The sequence below is a fragment of the Phalacrocorax carbo genome, chromosome 13, assembly GCF_963921805.1.
Source record: "Phalacrocorax carbo chromosome 13, bPhaCar2.1, whole genome shotgun sequence".
NCBI classification, from domain to species: domain Eukaryota; kingdom Metazoa; phylum Chordata; class Aves; order Suliformes; family Phalacrocoracidae; genus Phalacrocorax; species Phalacrocorax carbo.
In genome coordinates this window covers 5,956,626-5,972,414 of record NC_087525.1, presented here as the reverse complement: position 1 = coordinate 5,972,414, position 15,789 = coordinate 5,956,626, and the positions used below count along the sequence as shown (strand labels likewise).

The 15,789-nt window shown below is 38.8% G+C and overlaps 1 protein-coding gene and 1 long non-coding RNA gene across 5 annotated transcripts in view; one reads left to right on the top strand and one right to left on the bottom strand.

The window, feature by feature from the left end:
• Positions 1–15,247, top strand: part of TET1 (tet methylcytosine dioxygenase 1) — an 87,097-nt gene extending 71,850 nt beyond the window's left edge. For 3 of the 4 annotated variants that reach the window (XM_064464683.1, XM_064464684.1, XM_064464682.1), the window contains one exon: positions 3,905–15,247. In XM_064464683.1, coding sequence (XP_064320753.1) covers positions 3,905–5,046 — 1,142 coding nt within the window. In that variant the 3' untranslated portion in view covers positions 5,047–15,247. The remainder of the gene's footprint in view (positions 1–3,904) is intronic. The other variant, XR_010375075.1, reaches the window with a different exon arrangement.
• On the bottom strand, positions 2,866–3,928 carry LOC135315598 (uncharacterized). Its single transcript, XR_010375077.1, has 2 exons — positions 3,882–3,928; positions 2,866–3,212 (listed from the first exon to the last, which is right to left on the bottom strand). It is a non-coding gene; the product is annotated as an uncharacterized LOC135315598 (long non-coding RNA).
• Positions 15,248–15,789: the final 542 nt, after the last annotated feature.

The window sequence follows — 15,789 nt, the reverse complement described above, 5'->3', positions numbered from 1 at the left end:
ATAGCATATCTACCTTTTAGGAAGAAGATGGGGAAATCTGCCATCCTGCTATAATTTTGTGGTTTATTTCATGAGAGACATCTAGATATATGTATTAGATTTAAGGGGAGGAGTAATAGTTAAATGTATTTAGAAGAACATCTGCATTTTGGGGGGGTGGGTGTAAAATTAAAAAAAAGAAAATGTCCATTTGAGACATTTTCGTAACTTGTGCTCAGCACCCTGCTTAGTCTCAGCAGAGGAGTCAGGGCAACCAATAAACTTTACAGATAGCAAGATGGAATAAGAACAAGAAAAGCAGTATTACTGACACCCCTAGGAAATTAGACATTTGGTTAATTTACATGCAAGTTTGGGAGAGACAGTCCAGGCTTTGAAACAAATCTAAAATGACTCCTCCAGCTGAGGATGACATCCAACAATAACTCCAAAGCAATGTTTAATAACTTCCATCGTGCTCGGTCAGTGTGGACTGGAAGTCCTGGAAGCATCAGAGGGCTCTGGTTTGGGAAGGAATTCTGAAATTGTCTGATCTCACTGGAACATTGTTTTGAAACACTGAAATAGTTACGAACTGCCTACCTGTACATGGCATTGTAGTTAAACAGGCATGGCTTCGGTATCTGAAAACCATGCCTTTATCAAACGGTACAATATGCAGAGTTTTGCCATGTGCTCTGGGAACACAGAACTTTTTTTCCCTGAACATGCAAAAATAATAAATTAACTGTGTAAACAAGCCAACTTACATAATTCCTTTGGACTTCGGTATTTTGGAAAAGTAATTTAAAGGGCTGCTGATAAAAGTCACAGAGTGAGGAAGAAATACTTTGAGTGAGAAGACTCTTCAAAGATGGAAAAATAAGAATGTGAATAGAAGCTTTTGCAGGTTTTGTCATGGAAGTTCTGATAGCAGAATCCCTCAAAATAGATGTCAAGGCTGTAATGCCCAAACCTGCCGATGGCACGTATCACTGCACTTGGCCACACAAATAATTTCAGAGAGGCTTCGCTAACTGGGCAGCAGTAGCAGAGGAAGTTCAGGTTTGCAAAGGGCGAGGTGGTGTGCTCCGCATGAGGTAAATTTATGTACATAGTGTACGTGTTTACTCTGGTCATGCAGCACAATGGCTGGGTCAAGACCACAGCACACCACTGCTGCCCTGCCCCTAACCCGTAGTCAAGTGCAAAGTTCTGCAAATCATGGATTTTGATTACCACAGTATTGTACAGACAGGTTTTTTGTGGTTACAGGGGATCAGTCATTGATTGGTTCTTCCCATTCTGCCAGCAGCAGGTATCATTTTAGTCCCGTGCAATGGAAAATTTTGGTCTAGCTGAGACTGTTAGGCTTAATGCAAAAACAAAATCAAAGGGCCTCTGAGCCAGAGGAGTTGAAGATGTACTATCCAGTAGTCACTCCTGATGGGAAACTAGAAGAACCAATTTATTATTTAAATCGGGATCCCCTCATATTAATAGTGGTATAATACTCAATGTACTAATGAGGACAAAGTTTAGAATACTCTTTTGGCTTTTTAAATATTAAAAAGAATACAGAGAACATGCAGTTAAATGAGATGAGATAACCATGGTATATGCCGTCAGTCATCTGTTCGGCCGTGTGAGGCTGCCGCTCTGGAGCAGCCCGGGAGGATCACGAAGGAGTCACAAGGCTGGCTGTGCCATGTTGCCTGTTTCCTAGGTGTAGTGTGTTCTTTTGAAAGAGACCCAACCATCGCTTCAAAGCCATTGCAGTGTTCCCAAACTGGAGAGCTTGAGAGACTCCTCCAATCTGTGTGTCTTCACCACAGGGAGAACTGGAAATTGAAAAGGGATAAGAGAGGACTCTTGTGTCCTCTTTACTGTCTTTACCTGGCAGCAAAGATGGTGGCGAGGGGGACCTTCTGAGCGCTGAAGACAGATTAAGTTGGCTTGGTAGAGCATGCGTATGTGATGACTTTGTTTGAATCTCAACTGTGCCAAGTCCTTTGTAGAAAGTCTGCGTATGAAATAGGGTGCACTTGTCGTGCACCTTTTGCCAACAGCAAGCAGCACAACTGTTAATTCTTACATTTGTGCTAATGCTGAGTGTCTTTTAAATCCTAAATTGTTATGAAAACTTCAGTGCAGTAGAGGCCTTACATCCTTCCTTATATAGACCTGTCATTTAGCAACGTTATTCTGGATAAATAAACTTTACAGTTGGAATGGTTGCTCTTGTCTCCATAAATACTAGCAATGTTTCTTGGCCCATATTGGATAGATCAGGGGATGAACCACCAACACAGAGACAGTTTCTCAGCGGGCCACAGCTGAATAGCACTTCAGCCAGCAGCCCCCGGTGGAGGCACACCACACTGAACAGGAGGTGTTCCTGGGGGGCAGTGCTGCCTTGCCTGAACCATTGCTGATTTTCCGGCTACCCATATATTTGAATTAACTTCTCTTAATCTCTGCTACTTTGCCCCAAAGAGGAAGGAGCCTCTGGCAAGAGGTGGGGAATCTGCTGGAGCCACGTCTGTGTTGAGAGTGCTGTGGGTTGTTAAAACTTATTTTCAGAGAATGTAGGTCTCTCTTCAGAGATGATGGAAAGTGCAATTCTCAAATGCTGGGATCAAATCTTTTGGAGGAAGGCCTTGGTGTGGGGGGTGTTCTTAAGTGAAGTGCTTTGAGCTTGATTTCATAGAAAAGGTTTTCAATGAGTTAATGCGGTTTCCTGATGTCCCTCCACAACTCAGTATTTGCATACTGGACACATTATTGTGTCCACAATTTATCCCACTTTGCCTTTTTTGCATTCCTATTGAAAGAATGTTTTTAATTCATCACTATTTATAAATTACTAAAAGACAGAATAGAAGAAAGACCAGTTCTTTATTCGGTAAAGCAATTAAACATTCTGTGCATTTATGGAACAAAAAAGAAACACTGAGAGAGACCGTCTTTTATGAGAGTATGTGAGAGCTCTCTGTGGGGTGCCAGTTTGCCAGCAAAACACGTGTAAGGCAGTTTCAGGGCATGATGCAAAGCCCATCAAAATCGATGGAATTCTTTCCCATTGCTCCAGTGGACTCTGGATTGAACTTATCCATGAGGAGAATGAGTCATTTGAGGAGACTGTTCCACAAGCAAGCACAACTGCAGGGTGCCGTGACTAGAAACTGATGAGGGAGCTGACATCAATTGGCAAAGTATGTCTCCACAAAGATCTGAAATAGTTCATGTGTGGCAGTTAGGTGGAAGACAGCCAAATCACGTGATGCAGCTTTGTAAGGATGGATTTACCTGGAGTATGTTGACAGGTGCTTTTTTTTAAAGAAAATTTCTCAGTAGTTACTTGCTAATGCACAAACAGCTGTAATTCAGTAACTTTTTTGCTGCGATGGACAAGATCTCTGAACACACTTTTTCCTTCAATCATAATACGGGGTTAAGGCAGCCAAGAACTTTGATTGTCTCGCAGGCTTAATTTTAGACAGACTAAATTTCATCAATTATGTACAAACTTTCACATAGTGCTTCCCGCTAGCCTGGGCAGTGCTGAAGGCCAGCAGTCAGCTGCTGGGAAGCGCTTGGGTGGAACTGGGCTGCGTGAGTCAGGACTGAGTGGTTATTTTATCCATTTACTTTATTCATCCCACTGTGAAATGCCTATATTTTATATACTGACAGTCTGACTGAAAAGGTTAAGGTGTTAATTCAGCAGGTTTATTGTGTATGTACTTACAGTCATAGAGATGTTCCTAAAAAGCTGAAAATAACCGTTTTGAAAAAATTTGTAGTCATCGTGTGTATCTTCCATATTAGAAAGCAAGTGTGAAAATTTAAGTGTGCTATAAGAGGTATATTTTATTAACTAAGCAAGGAAAAGTACTTACACTTTGGTGTGCGTTTTTTATAGGGAACAAAACAGATGCTTTAAAACCTGGAATAAAAACGGAGACTTCTGATCACCTCTATGCCATGAAACATACTTCAAACACTACTAAAAATTGCTCCTTATTGAAGCCGTATACAGCTTCCTCCCCTTTTAAGGTGGATAGTTTACATCCTTATTCATCGTTAGCACATAAGCCTGGCATAACAGCAGTGACTAATATTCAACAAGATTTTTCAGTTCCCTACGGGTATTTTGAATGCAGTAGTAAGCAACCTCACGTGACACCTTATGTTAACTGTAAGAACTTTGATGTGTCGGTCAAAGATTATACTGGAATTTTGCTGAATGAGAAGATGAATGGTGTGCCACCGATTCTTCCAGAGGTCACTGCTCCAGGCCCCCCAGCCCACAAAGACCCCCTGCCCACTATACTTGAACATCAGCCAGACAAACAGAATTGTCAGCTTCAGTTAGACAATTCTCCTTCTTCACAGATGATCAGCTCTTGTGATTTGTCAGTACCGCAAAGCTCTCCAGCAAAGGATGCAGTGGGAAACGAGGCTGACTGTTCCCATGGATGCCCAATGGAAAAGGGCAGCTCCCATCGAGAACAGATGTGTGGTTTTGACTGTGTTGATGGAAAGCAAAACAGTGCACTGGGACAACCGACTGATGCTGAAGAAAAGGCTGAGGAACTGTGGTCAGACAGCGAACACAATTTTTTGGATGATGACATCGGTGGGGTTGCTGTGGCACCTTCTCACGGTTCTATCTTAATTGAATGTGCAAGACGTGAACTCCATGCTACCACACCTATTAAAAAACCCAACCGCAATCATCCCACGAGAATTTCTTTAGTTTTCTACCAACACAAAAATTTAAATGAGCCAAAACATGGTTTAGCCATGTGGGAAGCGAAGATGGCTGAGAGAGCAAAAGAAAAAGAAAAAGAAGCGGAAAGATTAGGAACGGAGAATACTGAACTAAACTCCAGCAGCAGGAAAACAAAGCAAACAAGTGAAAACAGAGATATTTTTTACGAAGACAATGAGTTCAACCAAATCCCATCACGCAGAGCATTAACAGTAACTAAGGATAACGTAATAACAGTATCTTCTTATGCCCTTACACGAGTTGCAGGGCCTTACAACCATTGGGCATAGGTTTTAGTATCAAATGCCTCCTCTTGGTGCAGTGTTACACAGTGTTTCTTTAAGGTGCTGTTAAAGAACAAGTCTCGTGTCGTTTACTATTTGCTCATCTCAACCATTTTAAGGCTGAGGTAAAAAAAAGGGGGGGATTTCTTCTTAAACTGTGACTTTAACATTTGGTGGTGCTCAAGCACATTTTAAGCAAAAAAAAAAAAAGAAGTTGTATAGTTTTAATACATTCTAAAAAAGATTTTGTTTAGGTTATTAACCTTGATTGAATCATTCAGTTTATTACCTTTAGGAATTTATATTTTGGTGCTTAAATCAAGTCTGTTTACTACAAAAATCATTTATAGGGATTTTAACAGGATCACATTTTATGGTGTTAAATCAAGTTATACAGTAATAGCTCTACACAGCTCTTGGTGCTTAACCACATCAAACAGTTAAAAATAAATAAGCTGAATTATTACTTCATGGTGCCATTGCTTTAACAACTTCCAACCATTGCTATATAGTCCAAATTACAGATTAAATCTTTTAGGAAGCCAATGAATTTTTTTCTCTAGATTTGTCATTATGTATTAAATGAAGTTATTGGTAATGATGGCTGGAAGTTGTTTGTAAGCTGTAAATATATATTTTAAAAGCACTTTCTATTTTTAAAATTAACTTGAAATAGTATAGTATAAGGATCATATTGTCTAAGGTTTGTGCATACTCTACAGAAGAAATCATTTTATTCTTGCTGTGTAGAGTTCCATATTGTTACAGCTGCAGTATGTATGCTTAATAGCATATGTGATTGTTTTTAGACTTGCCCTTTTTCATTGAAGATTTTATGTTGCATATAAACAGTTATAAAAGAAACATTTTATTATTTTTAAAGAGAGTGTACAAACATGAAATTAGGAGATGTCTTGTCAATATGTGTGTTGCTATTGGGAGTTCTGAATATTTGGGTTTTTTAAAGGCAGCATTTGTTGTTATTTCTTTGAGCAATAAGTGCATAGGTCTCATCTGTTTGGAGCATTTTAAGTTAACATTACAACCAAATGTTCCTAATGCCTCAGGGGTAGGATTGTTTTGGGAAAAAAAAATACCCCCTAGAGTTGCCTTACTCTATTCTGGGAAAAAAAAATTTGGGGAAAATACAAAGGAAGCGTTGGAAAAGTATGAAATTTCTAATATTTAACAGCAAATTTTTCATTAAGAATAACTTACCTGTAATATTCACCAGCTTTCTAAGTTCTTTCTTTTTACAAAAACATTTTGTAATTTTTTAAAGTGATTTCTACATTTCATGTAGAGAAAGGGTTGTATTGTTCCTTCCAAACACATGAAATTTCATGTTCTCCGTTTTTGTTGAAAAAGTGACATATCATGAAATGATGAGTATTTGCTAAACCGGAGGAAAACAGACACTCCGCTGCTTTTAAATACTGTAGCATCCCACTCTTCTTTCTGATTCTCCTCTCCTATGTATTTCTTTTTAAAACTTATTTATTTAAACAAATTACCAAATGACAATGTTAGCTAAGGACCAACCTCATCCTGCAACTTCTTCCATGAGAACAGCTCTGCGTAGCCATACCTGCCCGGTCAGAGCCAGGAGGACCGCTCAAGCCAGGACTCCTCTCGTGACTGAGAGCTGCAGGATCAGGCCCCAGAGATGAAGCTGTACCTTAATTCTGCCTCGGAGTCCTCCCCGGCTGGGTAACCTGTAGGTATAACGAGGTCAGAGTTTTCCAGTGCGAAAATATACTAATAATATACTTGATAATATTATAACGTAGTGGTGCTGTAACAGAGGAATACGGACTATCTAGATCTGCTTTATTTAAAACCTAGACAAGGTGCTTTTTCTTTGAAAAGTTGAACTGTAAGCGCTATATTTACAGTTTTGGTACGAAAAGTACATAAATTGTATTTTTAACACATAGTGCCAGTTAGGACCTTGGTGCTACAAATAACTTAAAGGCGGCTGTAGATCGATGAGACTACTCTCCTGTATAAATGCATACACGTGTAGTGTTTGCAGGAGCAAGGTCTGAAGTAGCAATCACTATGTAATGACCTTGGGTTCAATTCTACAGATGCCTGTCGAAATTAACAAAAACATTGATGGCTGAGGGTGGCCGAATTGAACCCATTCTTTGTATCTTACCTATTTTAAGTAAAATCTGTAAAAACCGGGTATGCTGCAAATTTTAGTTCAAAGCTTAATATTAGTTCAAATAGAGGATATGAAGGGATTGTAAATAATACTAAAAACAATATTATGCCATCATTTTGTACCAGCAGTTTTATGCTTCTTGACTATGTAATATACAGTACACATCAAATCATTATGGTATTTTGTGTGCCTTAGATTTCCATTTTAAAACTTGTATATTTTTGGTGAGCCGAAGATTAGTAAGGATTCCAGCTGTCCATACAGTAAGTAGTACTGTACGTTCTCGAGCTGTTCCATTCATGTATTTGCTATCTGAAAACCCTTGTCCGACACAACGATCAATCATTTACAGAAAAGATTAGTTTGTTGGTTTCACTGATAGTGCTGATAACTTTAGTTTCTGCAATGCAAATTGAAAAAAATCATTTATCGTTCAGCGCTCCCATGTGAATAGCAATTTTTCTACACAAAATTAGTAAGTTACAGAGCCATCTCTTTACCTTTTAAAATGCTGGGCTCATTAGAGTGGATGACTTTTACTTGAATCTTCCCCTGTAAATGCCCATGTTTAACTTAGGTATGATTGGAAACTTCAAGGTAAAAATGTTCCATTGAAAAACCAGCAGCTTCCCTCAAAGAAGTGAGAACCTGAAAGGTGGATCTAAAAGGGTACCTGCAGATATGGCCCTTGGCAAGTCACCGCTCAAGTGGCTGCACCAAGAGACCTTTGGCGAGTCCAGTTCTACCTTTTTTGAAATGGCAATTCTAACAGAGAAAAGTATATCTTAATGTAATAGTTAATGCTATTAACAGATAGGTGCTAAAACTCACAGTTACTACTTTATTAAGATCACTTACCTGAGAAAAATCTCTCATCTATACAATAAAATATCATTCGCGGTGCTCTTTCCTTAACTCTCTATCACATAACTACTTTCTCAGCATGTACCTAACAGGCGGGTTAGCGGGCCACTTTTTTTTCCTGCTGTGGCACGCAGCAGGCCGTGATTTGAGAAGCTAGTATTTTCTATGGCTGTACTGCGGTATAGAGAATGCAACTATTTGCTGTTTTTACAACTGTGTGTTATTTATTGTAACATTTCAGAATATTTATCAGTCTTGTACGCAAATCATGTTTGGAGTAAGGTTATCATTTTTTAACAGTATTTGTCTCTTAAAATTTGCAGATCTATGGATCTGTTGCTTTCCTTTGCAGCCCCCACAACCAATTGTAATTTGCTCTTACCCCTTAAAAAAGTCCTCCCAGGATGGCCAGATCAGGAGCTGGATCTAAAATTAAGGTAGCTGGCTAGGTCAGGCCTGTGTTTTACTTGGTGTCTGACAGCTGGCACTATTCTTTGGGTGACAAACCAGAAGATGGATTCAGGTGTAGGCCGGTGGTGGGGTGTGGTTGTCTTTTGATCCTTTTTCACGGTACAGTAGCAAAAACTGTCATGATCCAACATGGGACACCTCTGACTTCCCAGAAGAAATACCTCTCCTTCCTTTCTCCGCTGGGCCCAGTACCACCACTCCACCTTCGCTCTGGAGGGAAGGAGTAGCAGTTTCTGCAGGAGCCGGCTCTGTTTGACTCACTGAGTCCCTGGTGGTGTTACTGCAGTCATGCCCAATTAACTAGTGAATTTTAATCCTGCAGTTTCTCTGCGCTTACTGGTTTGTAACATGCTGTTGTATGGCAGAAAATAGGAAAAAAAAACTAATTCTATATTTTAGTCACAAGATCCAAAAAGCTTTTTAAGAACTTAAAAATACTTGTGACTTTCTAGCTGTAACCGTTGTAGTCAGGCTTTTAAGGGCTTCTAAGCTAACTTTTACTTAGGAAAGTAAAAGTTAAAGTTAAAAGTACTTTACGTTTAACTGCTGTTAAAAGTCCTTATCGTACCTATGACAGTGCTTCTGCTTAGAACAGGAAATAACTGTAGTATCTTAAGCAACATTTTGTTAAGGATGGGTAAATGACAACTTCTGTAGTACTTATTTGTAATGTACAACTGTTAGGGTTTTTTTTTAAAGACCTTTTTAATATCATTGCAGTATTATGCTAAATTGGGTGGGTTAAATTTGGGTCCTGTTTACATTGCTGCAGCCCCATTGACTGCAACATGCTTATTCGTCAAGCTTTCGTGCAATTTTCACACTTAACTGGATGGATACGGATACAGTTGACCAAAGTCTGTGCCGACTCAGGCCCTTGCAACCCTACCACAGTTAATAGGTTTTGCAAGGAGAGATGGAGAGATGTTTGGAGTAAGTGGTATACTTCGTGTTAAACACACAGGTTGTATTATTTCTGTCATGAGAAGTGATTTGGGGTCTGTAGAGAGACATAATACCTTCACCTCAAGTTTCAGGCATGCAGGCAGACCTGTTTCAGACCACCTTCAGGCTTATGCTCTTGACAGCTTTTTTGATTTTTTTATCTGATAGGTTGTTCAATGAGAGATGTTCTAGAAGCATGCTAACAAAAGTGCATCCTCATGGTTTTATATTTAAAATGTAAGGTCAATCTTGCCCTTTCACTTCCCATGAAATTTCTCTCATGTTGAAATTAGCTCCTTTTATCAAGTAATCATCAGCTTTGTAATCCATTTTTATATATATATGATTTTTCTCTCTTTTTCCACAGAAATCCTGTAATTTCTAGATTAACAGGAGGACATAACTGTGCCGTCAGATACATGAAAAACTAAATTGCGTGTCCATTTCCACGCTTTTTATCCATAACAGCAGCTACATTCAGCCAGTGTTGAACTAACTTTCTTTCAGGTCTGTTGTGGTTGCTGAAATTCAGACTAGGGTCTTTGACACATTTTCCATAAAATTGTGTTTCATTTCTTATGTAGAAGGTGTCTGTCCAGCTGTGACCCGTGATGCTGTCTATGATCTGGTCTAAAATAACACAATTAGAGATGAGGAACAGTCCCAATCATATTTGGAAATTCTGGCTTTCTTCTTAATCTTCATAGGTGTTGATCTGACTTTCAGGAGGAAGTGTAGAGGGAATATATTCCCGTAAAATGAGGCTGTAGAGAAAGTTGCCATTGATCATTGTGACACTGTGGTAGTGCACTGCAATGTCTGTGTTACAGCATGGTTTCTAACGAGAGAGGACGTGCTGTCGTGTCACACAGCTATGGGTATGTGTACAAACTCATCTCTTGCCACAGTTCCTCTGGAGACAGTAATCTCTCTTTTGTTCTCTGCCTGAATATACTGGTTTAAGGAAAAAAAACAAGAGGGAGAGAGCTGGTCACCCTTTCTTTAATCTACGTAGACGAACAAGTTAGCAAGCAATGCTGTCACCACCAGCCTGCTGCTCCTTCCCACGATCAAGTTAGAGAACGTGGAAAGCTGCTGGGGTGCTCAGCATGAAGAAGTCGCAGGCAGAGATGTGAAGGTACCAGTTGCCAGGGTACTTCCTTAAATTGACGCTTTTTTTGGTACATCTAACTTCACGTTCCTAAGCTTTTTTTATTCAGTCTGTGACACATTTATGTTCTCCTTGAATCTGAAACAGAGTGGCCAGTGTCAAAAGTCCTGAGGACATGGCTACTTGGTGGAACAGTACAGAAACTGGCGGCGTTGTCTTCTGGAATTACCTGATGTTTAGTTAGGCAGTTCTCACAAGTTATGTATGTGCTGCTTCAGTATGTTGCTGCAATATTATAATTACATAAAGGAAAGAGTTTTATACTTGAGGTTTTCTCAAAGACCAAGGATTTCTAATAGTAGTATCTAATCAGGCACCAATACACATATGGGTCACTTCTTCTAAAGAGTGATTGAAAACCTATTTTATATTTATTACCTCCCTATTAAAACATTTTTGGTTATTTCAGAGGAGTGAGCAAAACTTTTTGTTTAATACTGTCATTTGCATACTTGACTAAATTATGAAGACTTGATTTTAAATAGTGCTGTGATGTCTCCCTGAAGAACACAATTGGACTGGTGTTGATTAGTACATACTGCTTTCTACTCTGTACAGATGAGATCCAATACCACAGCCACCTTTCTCACGCGACAGTCTCTGTCTGCTGTGGTTAGCTGCTTTCACAGTCAGTGCTAGATCACATTGTACCCTGCTGTGGAATGCTTGAAATGCTTGTAACTGTTCCAGAAGTTCTTCCTATCTCTGCAGATCTGCTTCAGTACTCAGCATCAGCAGTGTAGTTGTCAGCCTGTACCTGAACTCCACACACGCACTGTCGCTGCTTTGTATGTAGATCACCCAATCTTCATCTCAGGAATAGCGTAACAATGTATTCTCCTTACGACTCTTCCAAAATCTATTTCTTTTGGTCATCTTTTATTCTATATATGACAGTTCTAGGGCTTTTTTAACTTCACATTTCTCATAGAAAGCCTAGAATATTGCAGTTGGATATTTGTTTCATTCCAAGAAAGAAGGACAATTCACTATCTGTCACAATCAGTGTTTTCTTTTTAAATCAAATAATCAATTTTCCAGTTAATTTTCAGATTTCTTGATGTAATTGTTTCACTCTGTCGTTAAATCTGCAAGCAGCCAAACAAAAGAGACTTTGCAGGAGTAGAAAACTGCTCACCCCTGAGAAGGGAAAGCATCCCTTCTCAAAGTACAAGATTTTTGCTTCTGTTGCTAGCATCTCTTGTGGAATGCCCTCTTTTCTTCAGTTACTCTACCAGCTCTGCTTAAATCTTGATCTAAGACATGCTGCAGATCCTACACAACTACAAGAGCAGGAGTGTCTCTTTACATCTTCTGGTTAGATCCCTGTGCAGAGATCAGTCATAGACCTTGTGAGAAACCGAAGTATTGCGTAATTTACATGCCTTAACTAACATAGGACTGCTTGGGAAAAGGAGCAGAACAATGGATTTATTTGGTTGGTTGGTTGGGGTTTTTTTGTTCTTCTGTAGCAGTAAGTGGAATTGATTGAGCTTGAACAGAAAATTAAGTAGTTACTGCCTTTAATAAAAGGGTATAGGGGTGTCAGCATTGTTGTTTTCCTCTTTCCAAGACGAAAGACTTCAGGATCCTTTTTTCAGTCCAGTTCCTCAGTTCTTCATCCCAGCAGTGTTTGCAGTGTTTAACCACATACTCATAACTTCAGTTTTAAAAGGTATGAGATGCTTCTCGATATTGTATCCTCAATTCTTCCCACAACAGTATCTTCTTCTCTTTCCTTATACCAGACCATTATGCATGTAATTCTTCCACACATACGTGTATTAAAATGCTAGAATCTTCCAACAGCGTACTTGCAGCGAATGCAAGACTGGGGTGCTAAATAATGTGAAGGTGTGATGTGCTCTGTTTGGTGTGACTGATTAACAATGCTGTTTTCAACACTTTACACACCTTACCAGCTTTCCTGATAGAGAATGCAGGTGTAGACCGCAAAAAAAAACCCTACATACTTAAGGCGGAGGACAGATTTGGCAGTTCATCTCCAGAGAGTTACTAGTTACAGCAGATGAGCTGTATTCCAAAGACATGGCGTTGCAATGGAGCGAGGGAAGTGCTAGTTTGATGTTCAGTATTGCAGTTGTTGCCACATAACATTTTAATACTGTTGTGGAAAGTTTTGTGACCTGAACAATATTTTACATGTATATCTGTGTTTTTATTATAATGGAAAAGGGTCTAGGGTTTGACAGTCATCTTAAAATAAGAATGAAGGCCACCCATACTGCTGTCCTTTGCGTCACATTAAAAGGACAAAAGGGCCTTAAATGCATGTCGATTTAGCTTACATCCTTCAGAGTATCCCTTTACACTGATAATGGTACGAAAGGTCAGTAGTATAAATCAAAACCGTTGCCAAATGGCTGATTTCTACAGTCATCTAAAATCAATTTCATGATATCCCTGTTGTGCATACTGGCCCATAACATCCGGATTGTTTGTAGTTTATAAATTGAAAAGAAACTGGCTTGGTTTTTATCAGGCTTGAAGTATTCACTTATATTGGCTGTCCTTTTCCCAACATTGTCTACAAAGGGAATGTGGTAAAAGATTTGTACCTCTAGGTGTAACGGCCCAGCCAGAAATCTCACAGAATTGTCAGTAATACTACTACTAAGCTTTGGTAGTTTCTCTTAAAATACTTGCTTTTCTTTATCATAATTTGATTTATGTCCTTTTACTTGATTATATAAAATGGGGTTGTGACAATCTACTGAACTCCGTTCTTTTCTGACTTAAGACCCAACAGAGTGTGCAGTATTGTGTGGTGTTGGCACACTGGGGTGAGTTTTGAGACACAAAGCTAAAAGCCAACATTTTCTGATGGCCATAACTGGTGGTACTTGACCCAACAGAGCGTGCAGTATTGCGTGGCGTTGTCACACTGGGGTGAGTTTTGAGACACAAAGCTAAAAGCCAACATTTTCTGACGGCCGTAACTGGTGGTACTTGACCCAACAGAGCGTGCAGTATTGCGTGGCGTTGTCACACTGGGGTGAGTTTTGAGACACAAAGCTAAAAGCCAACATTTTCTGACGGCCGTAACTGGTGGTACTTGACCCAACAGAGCGTGCAGTATTGCGTGGCGTTGTCACACTGGGGTGAGTTTTGAGACACAAAGCTAAAAGCCAACATTTTCTGACTGTCATAACTGGTGGTACTTGACGGTGAAACTGTTGGCACCACCCTGCATGCTTGAGTCACACAGAGCTTTCCTTGCTGCCAATGGAAGCTTTATGTCAGTAAGCATCATGCCCCACTATGCTGCAGTTATGAGATGCAATGCAAACTTCTCACTCAAAAAAAGTTTGAGGAAAAGGAAGTATATTTTCGTTCTTAAATTTCTAAACTGGAGTGATGCTGGAGAGCCTAATATTGTGGATGCCAGTCAAATCCACGCAACTCAAAAGGCAGCATCTGAATTTTGTGAATCTCTTGTCCTCAAAATGAAGAAATAACTGTAGGCAAGAAAAAAAAATGTGGTATCCCAATACTACTAAAACAAAGCCAGTTCTAACCCAATACAAACATTCAGACGTTTCAGTTTTTAACAATTAATTATTCAATGATTATTTGTTCAGTTCAGAAGAGACAGCTCTTAATAATGTGACAATATCATACCAGGTCATAAATACTGCTCAGAGTTTGCTGTCGTAAGAAAGAACATTAATATGTAAGGACACACTGTACTGAAATGCTAATGAATTCTCTCCTGCTTTGCAAAATTAAAAGAGTAACAGTATGCCAAAGCAAAAAAAAAAAAAAAAAGAAAGCATTTTCTTTCTTTCCTTCTCTCTTTCTTCTGTTCTCTCTTTCTTCTTCTTTCTTTGGGATGCATTTGATATTTATTTTTCAACTCTGAATTTGGGAGTTTGGATTATTTCCAGTTACCAACCTACTGTATTTAGATCTGGAACATAAAAATTAACTTTTGTAACCAAAAGATGATGTACAGGGAGAAAAAAATCAGAAAGAAAAAGCACTTCATTATGTCACAGTATTTACAGGAGAAAGTATAAAAATTACTTCTTTTCTCAAAAAACACGTGGGGCCTGATTCTTTCCTAGTATAACTGAGCACAGCTTCATGAGGCTGGTGGAGCTGTGAAGAGTTACGCTAGCTGAGAAACTGAACCTTAAAATCTTCTTTGCAGACAAGGGAACCCTTACCAGCAGTACTTGAAGACTTGTGAGTTGTGACTGCATGTTACTTGAAAGATCTAATTAAGCTATGTTTTTTGGTGCAAGCAGTTGTTGTACATGATTTCATGTTTATGTAGCAAGATGCATTGAAATGTTGATACTAGTATTGAAACATACATGTAAAAATTGTTGTTGTGGAAATTGTCTGTTCTGTTCTATTTTTCTTGTGTGTCTCATCTGTTTAGAACGTAAACTTTCTTTTTTTTATTGTCCTAACTGAATAAGGCTAAATGAATACTGTAATTGAAAATATATTTTAAATCTTGTCATGAGTTTTTAAAAAGACTATTACAAATTGTATCATTCCTGATTACACAGAACTTTGTGGGTGGTTTTAAATAAATTTTATACTTCTATTTTGCACTTAGTCGTCTAATTTTTCTTTCCTGCATTTTCATACAATCTTCTTGTAAAATGCTTTGAGAAATAGAAGAACATTATTTTCCCAATACAAACTAAAACAAAGTCATGCTGAAGTACGTAAAGACTAAAAATTTTGGCCAGGAGAGCCTGTACCGTGCAACTTAGAGCAAAGTTAATGCCCTGCTTCATAATTGAGCATATAATGCTACATAAATGCCCCATTTAAAACCATTAACATGGCGTGACATTTTAGACAAGGAATTTAAAAATTGCTGATTCTAAAGTGAGAAATAGGCTAGTCTTGCTGCGTATCTGGGGGTGCTGAGAACCTTGTCAAAGATGTTCTGGCAATAGCAAGGAGTTACTCTAATAAAAACAGTAATCTTTAGATTCTGTATATTTATATAATTTACCCTATAGTCAGTAAAATGAAGGTCATTAAAATATCTTTTTAAGGGACGAGTAAGAAAAAGTTGCTAATAAAAATATTTCCATTTTGTGGGCCTTTTTCCCTGCAGAAATTTTGCTCTTATCACTAACAA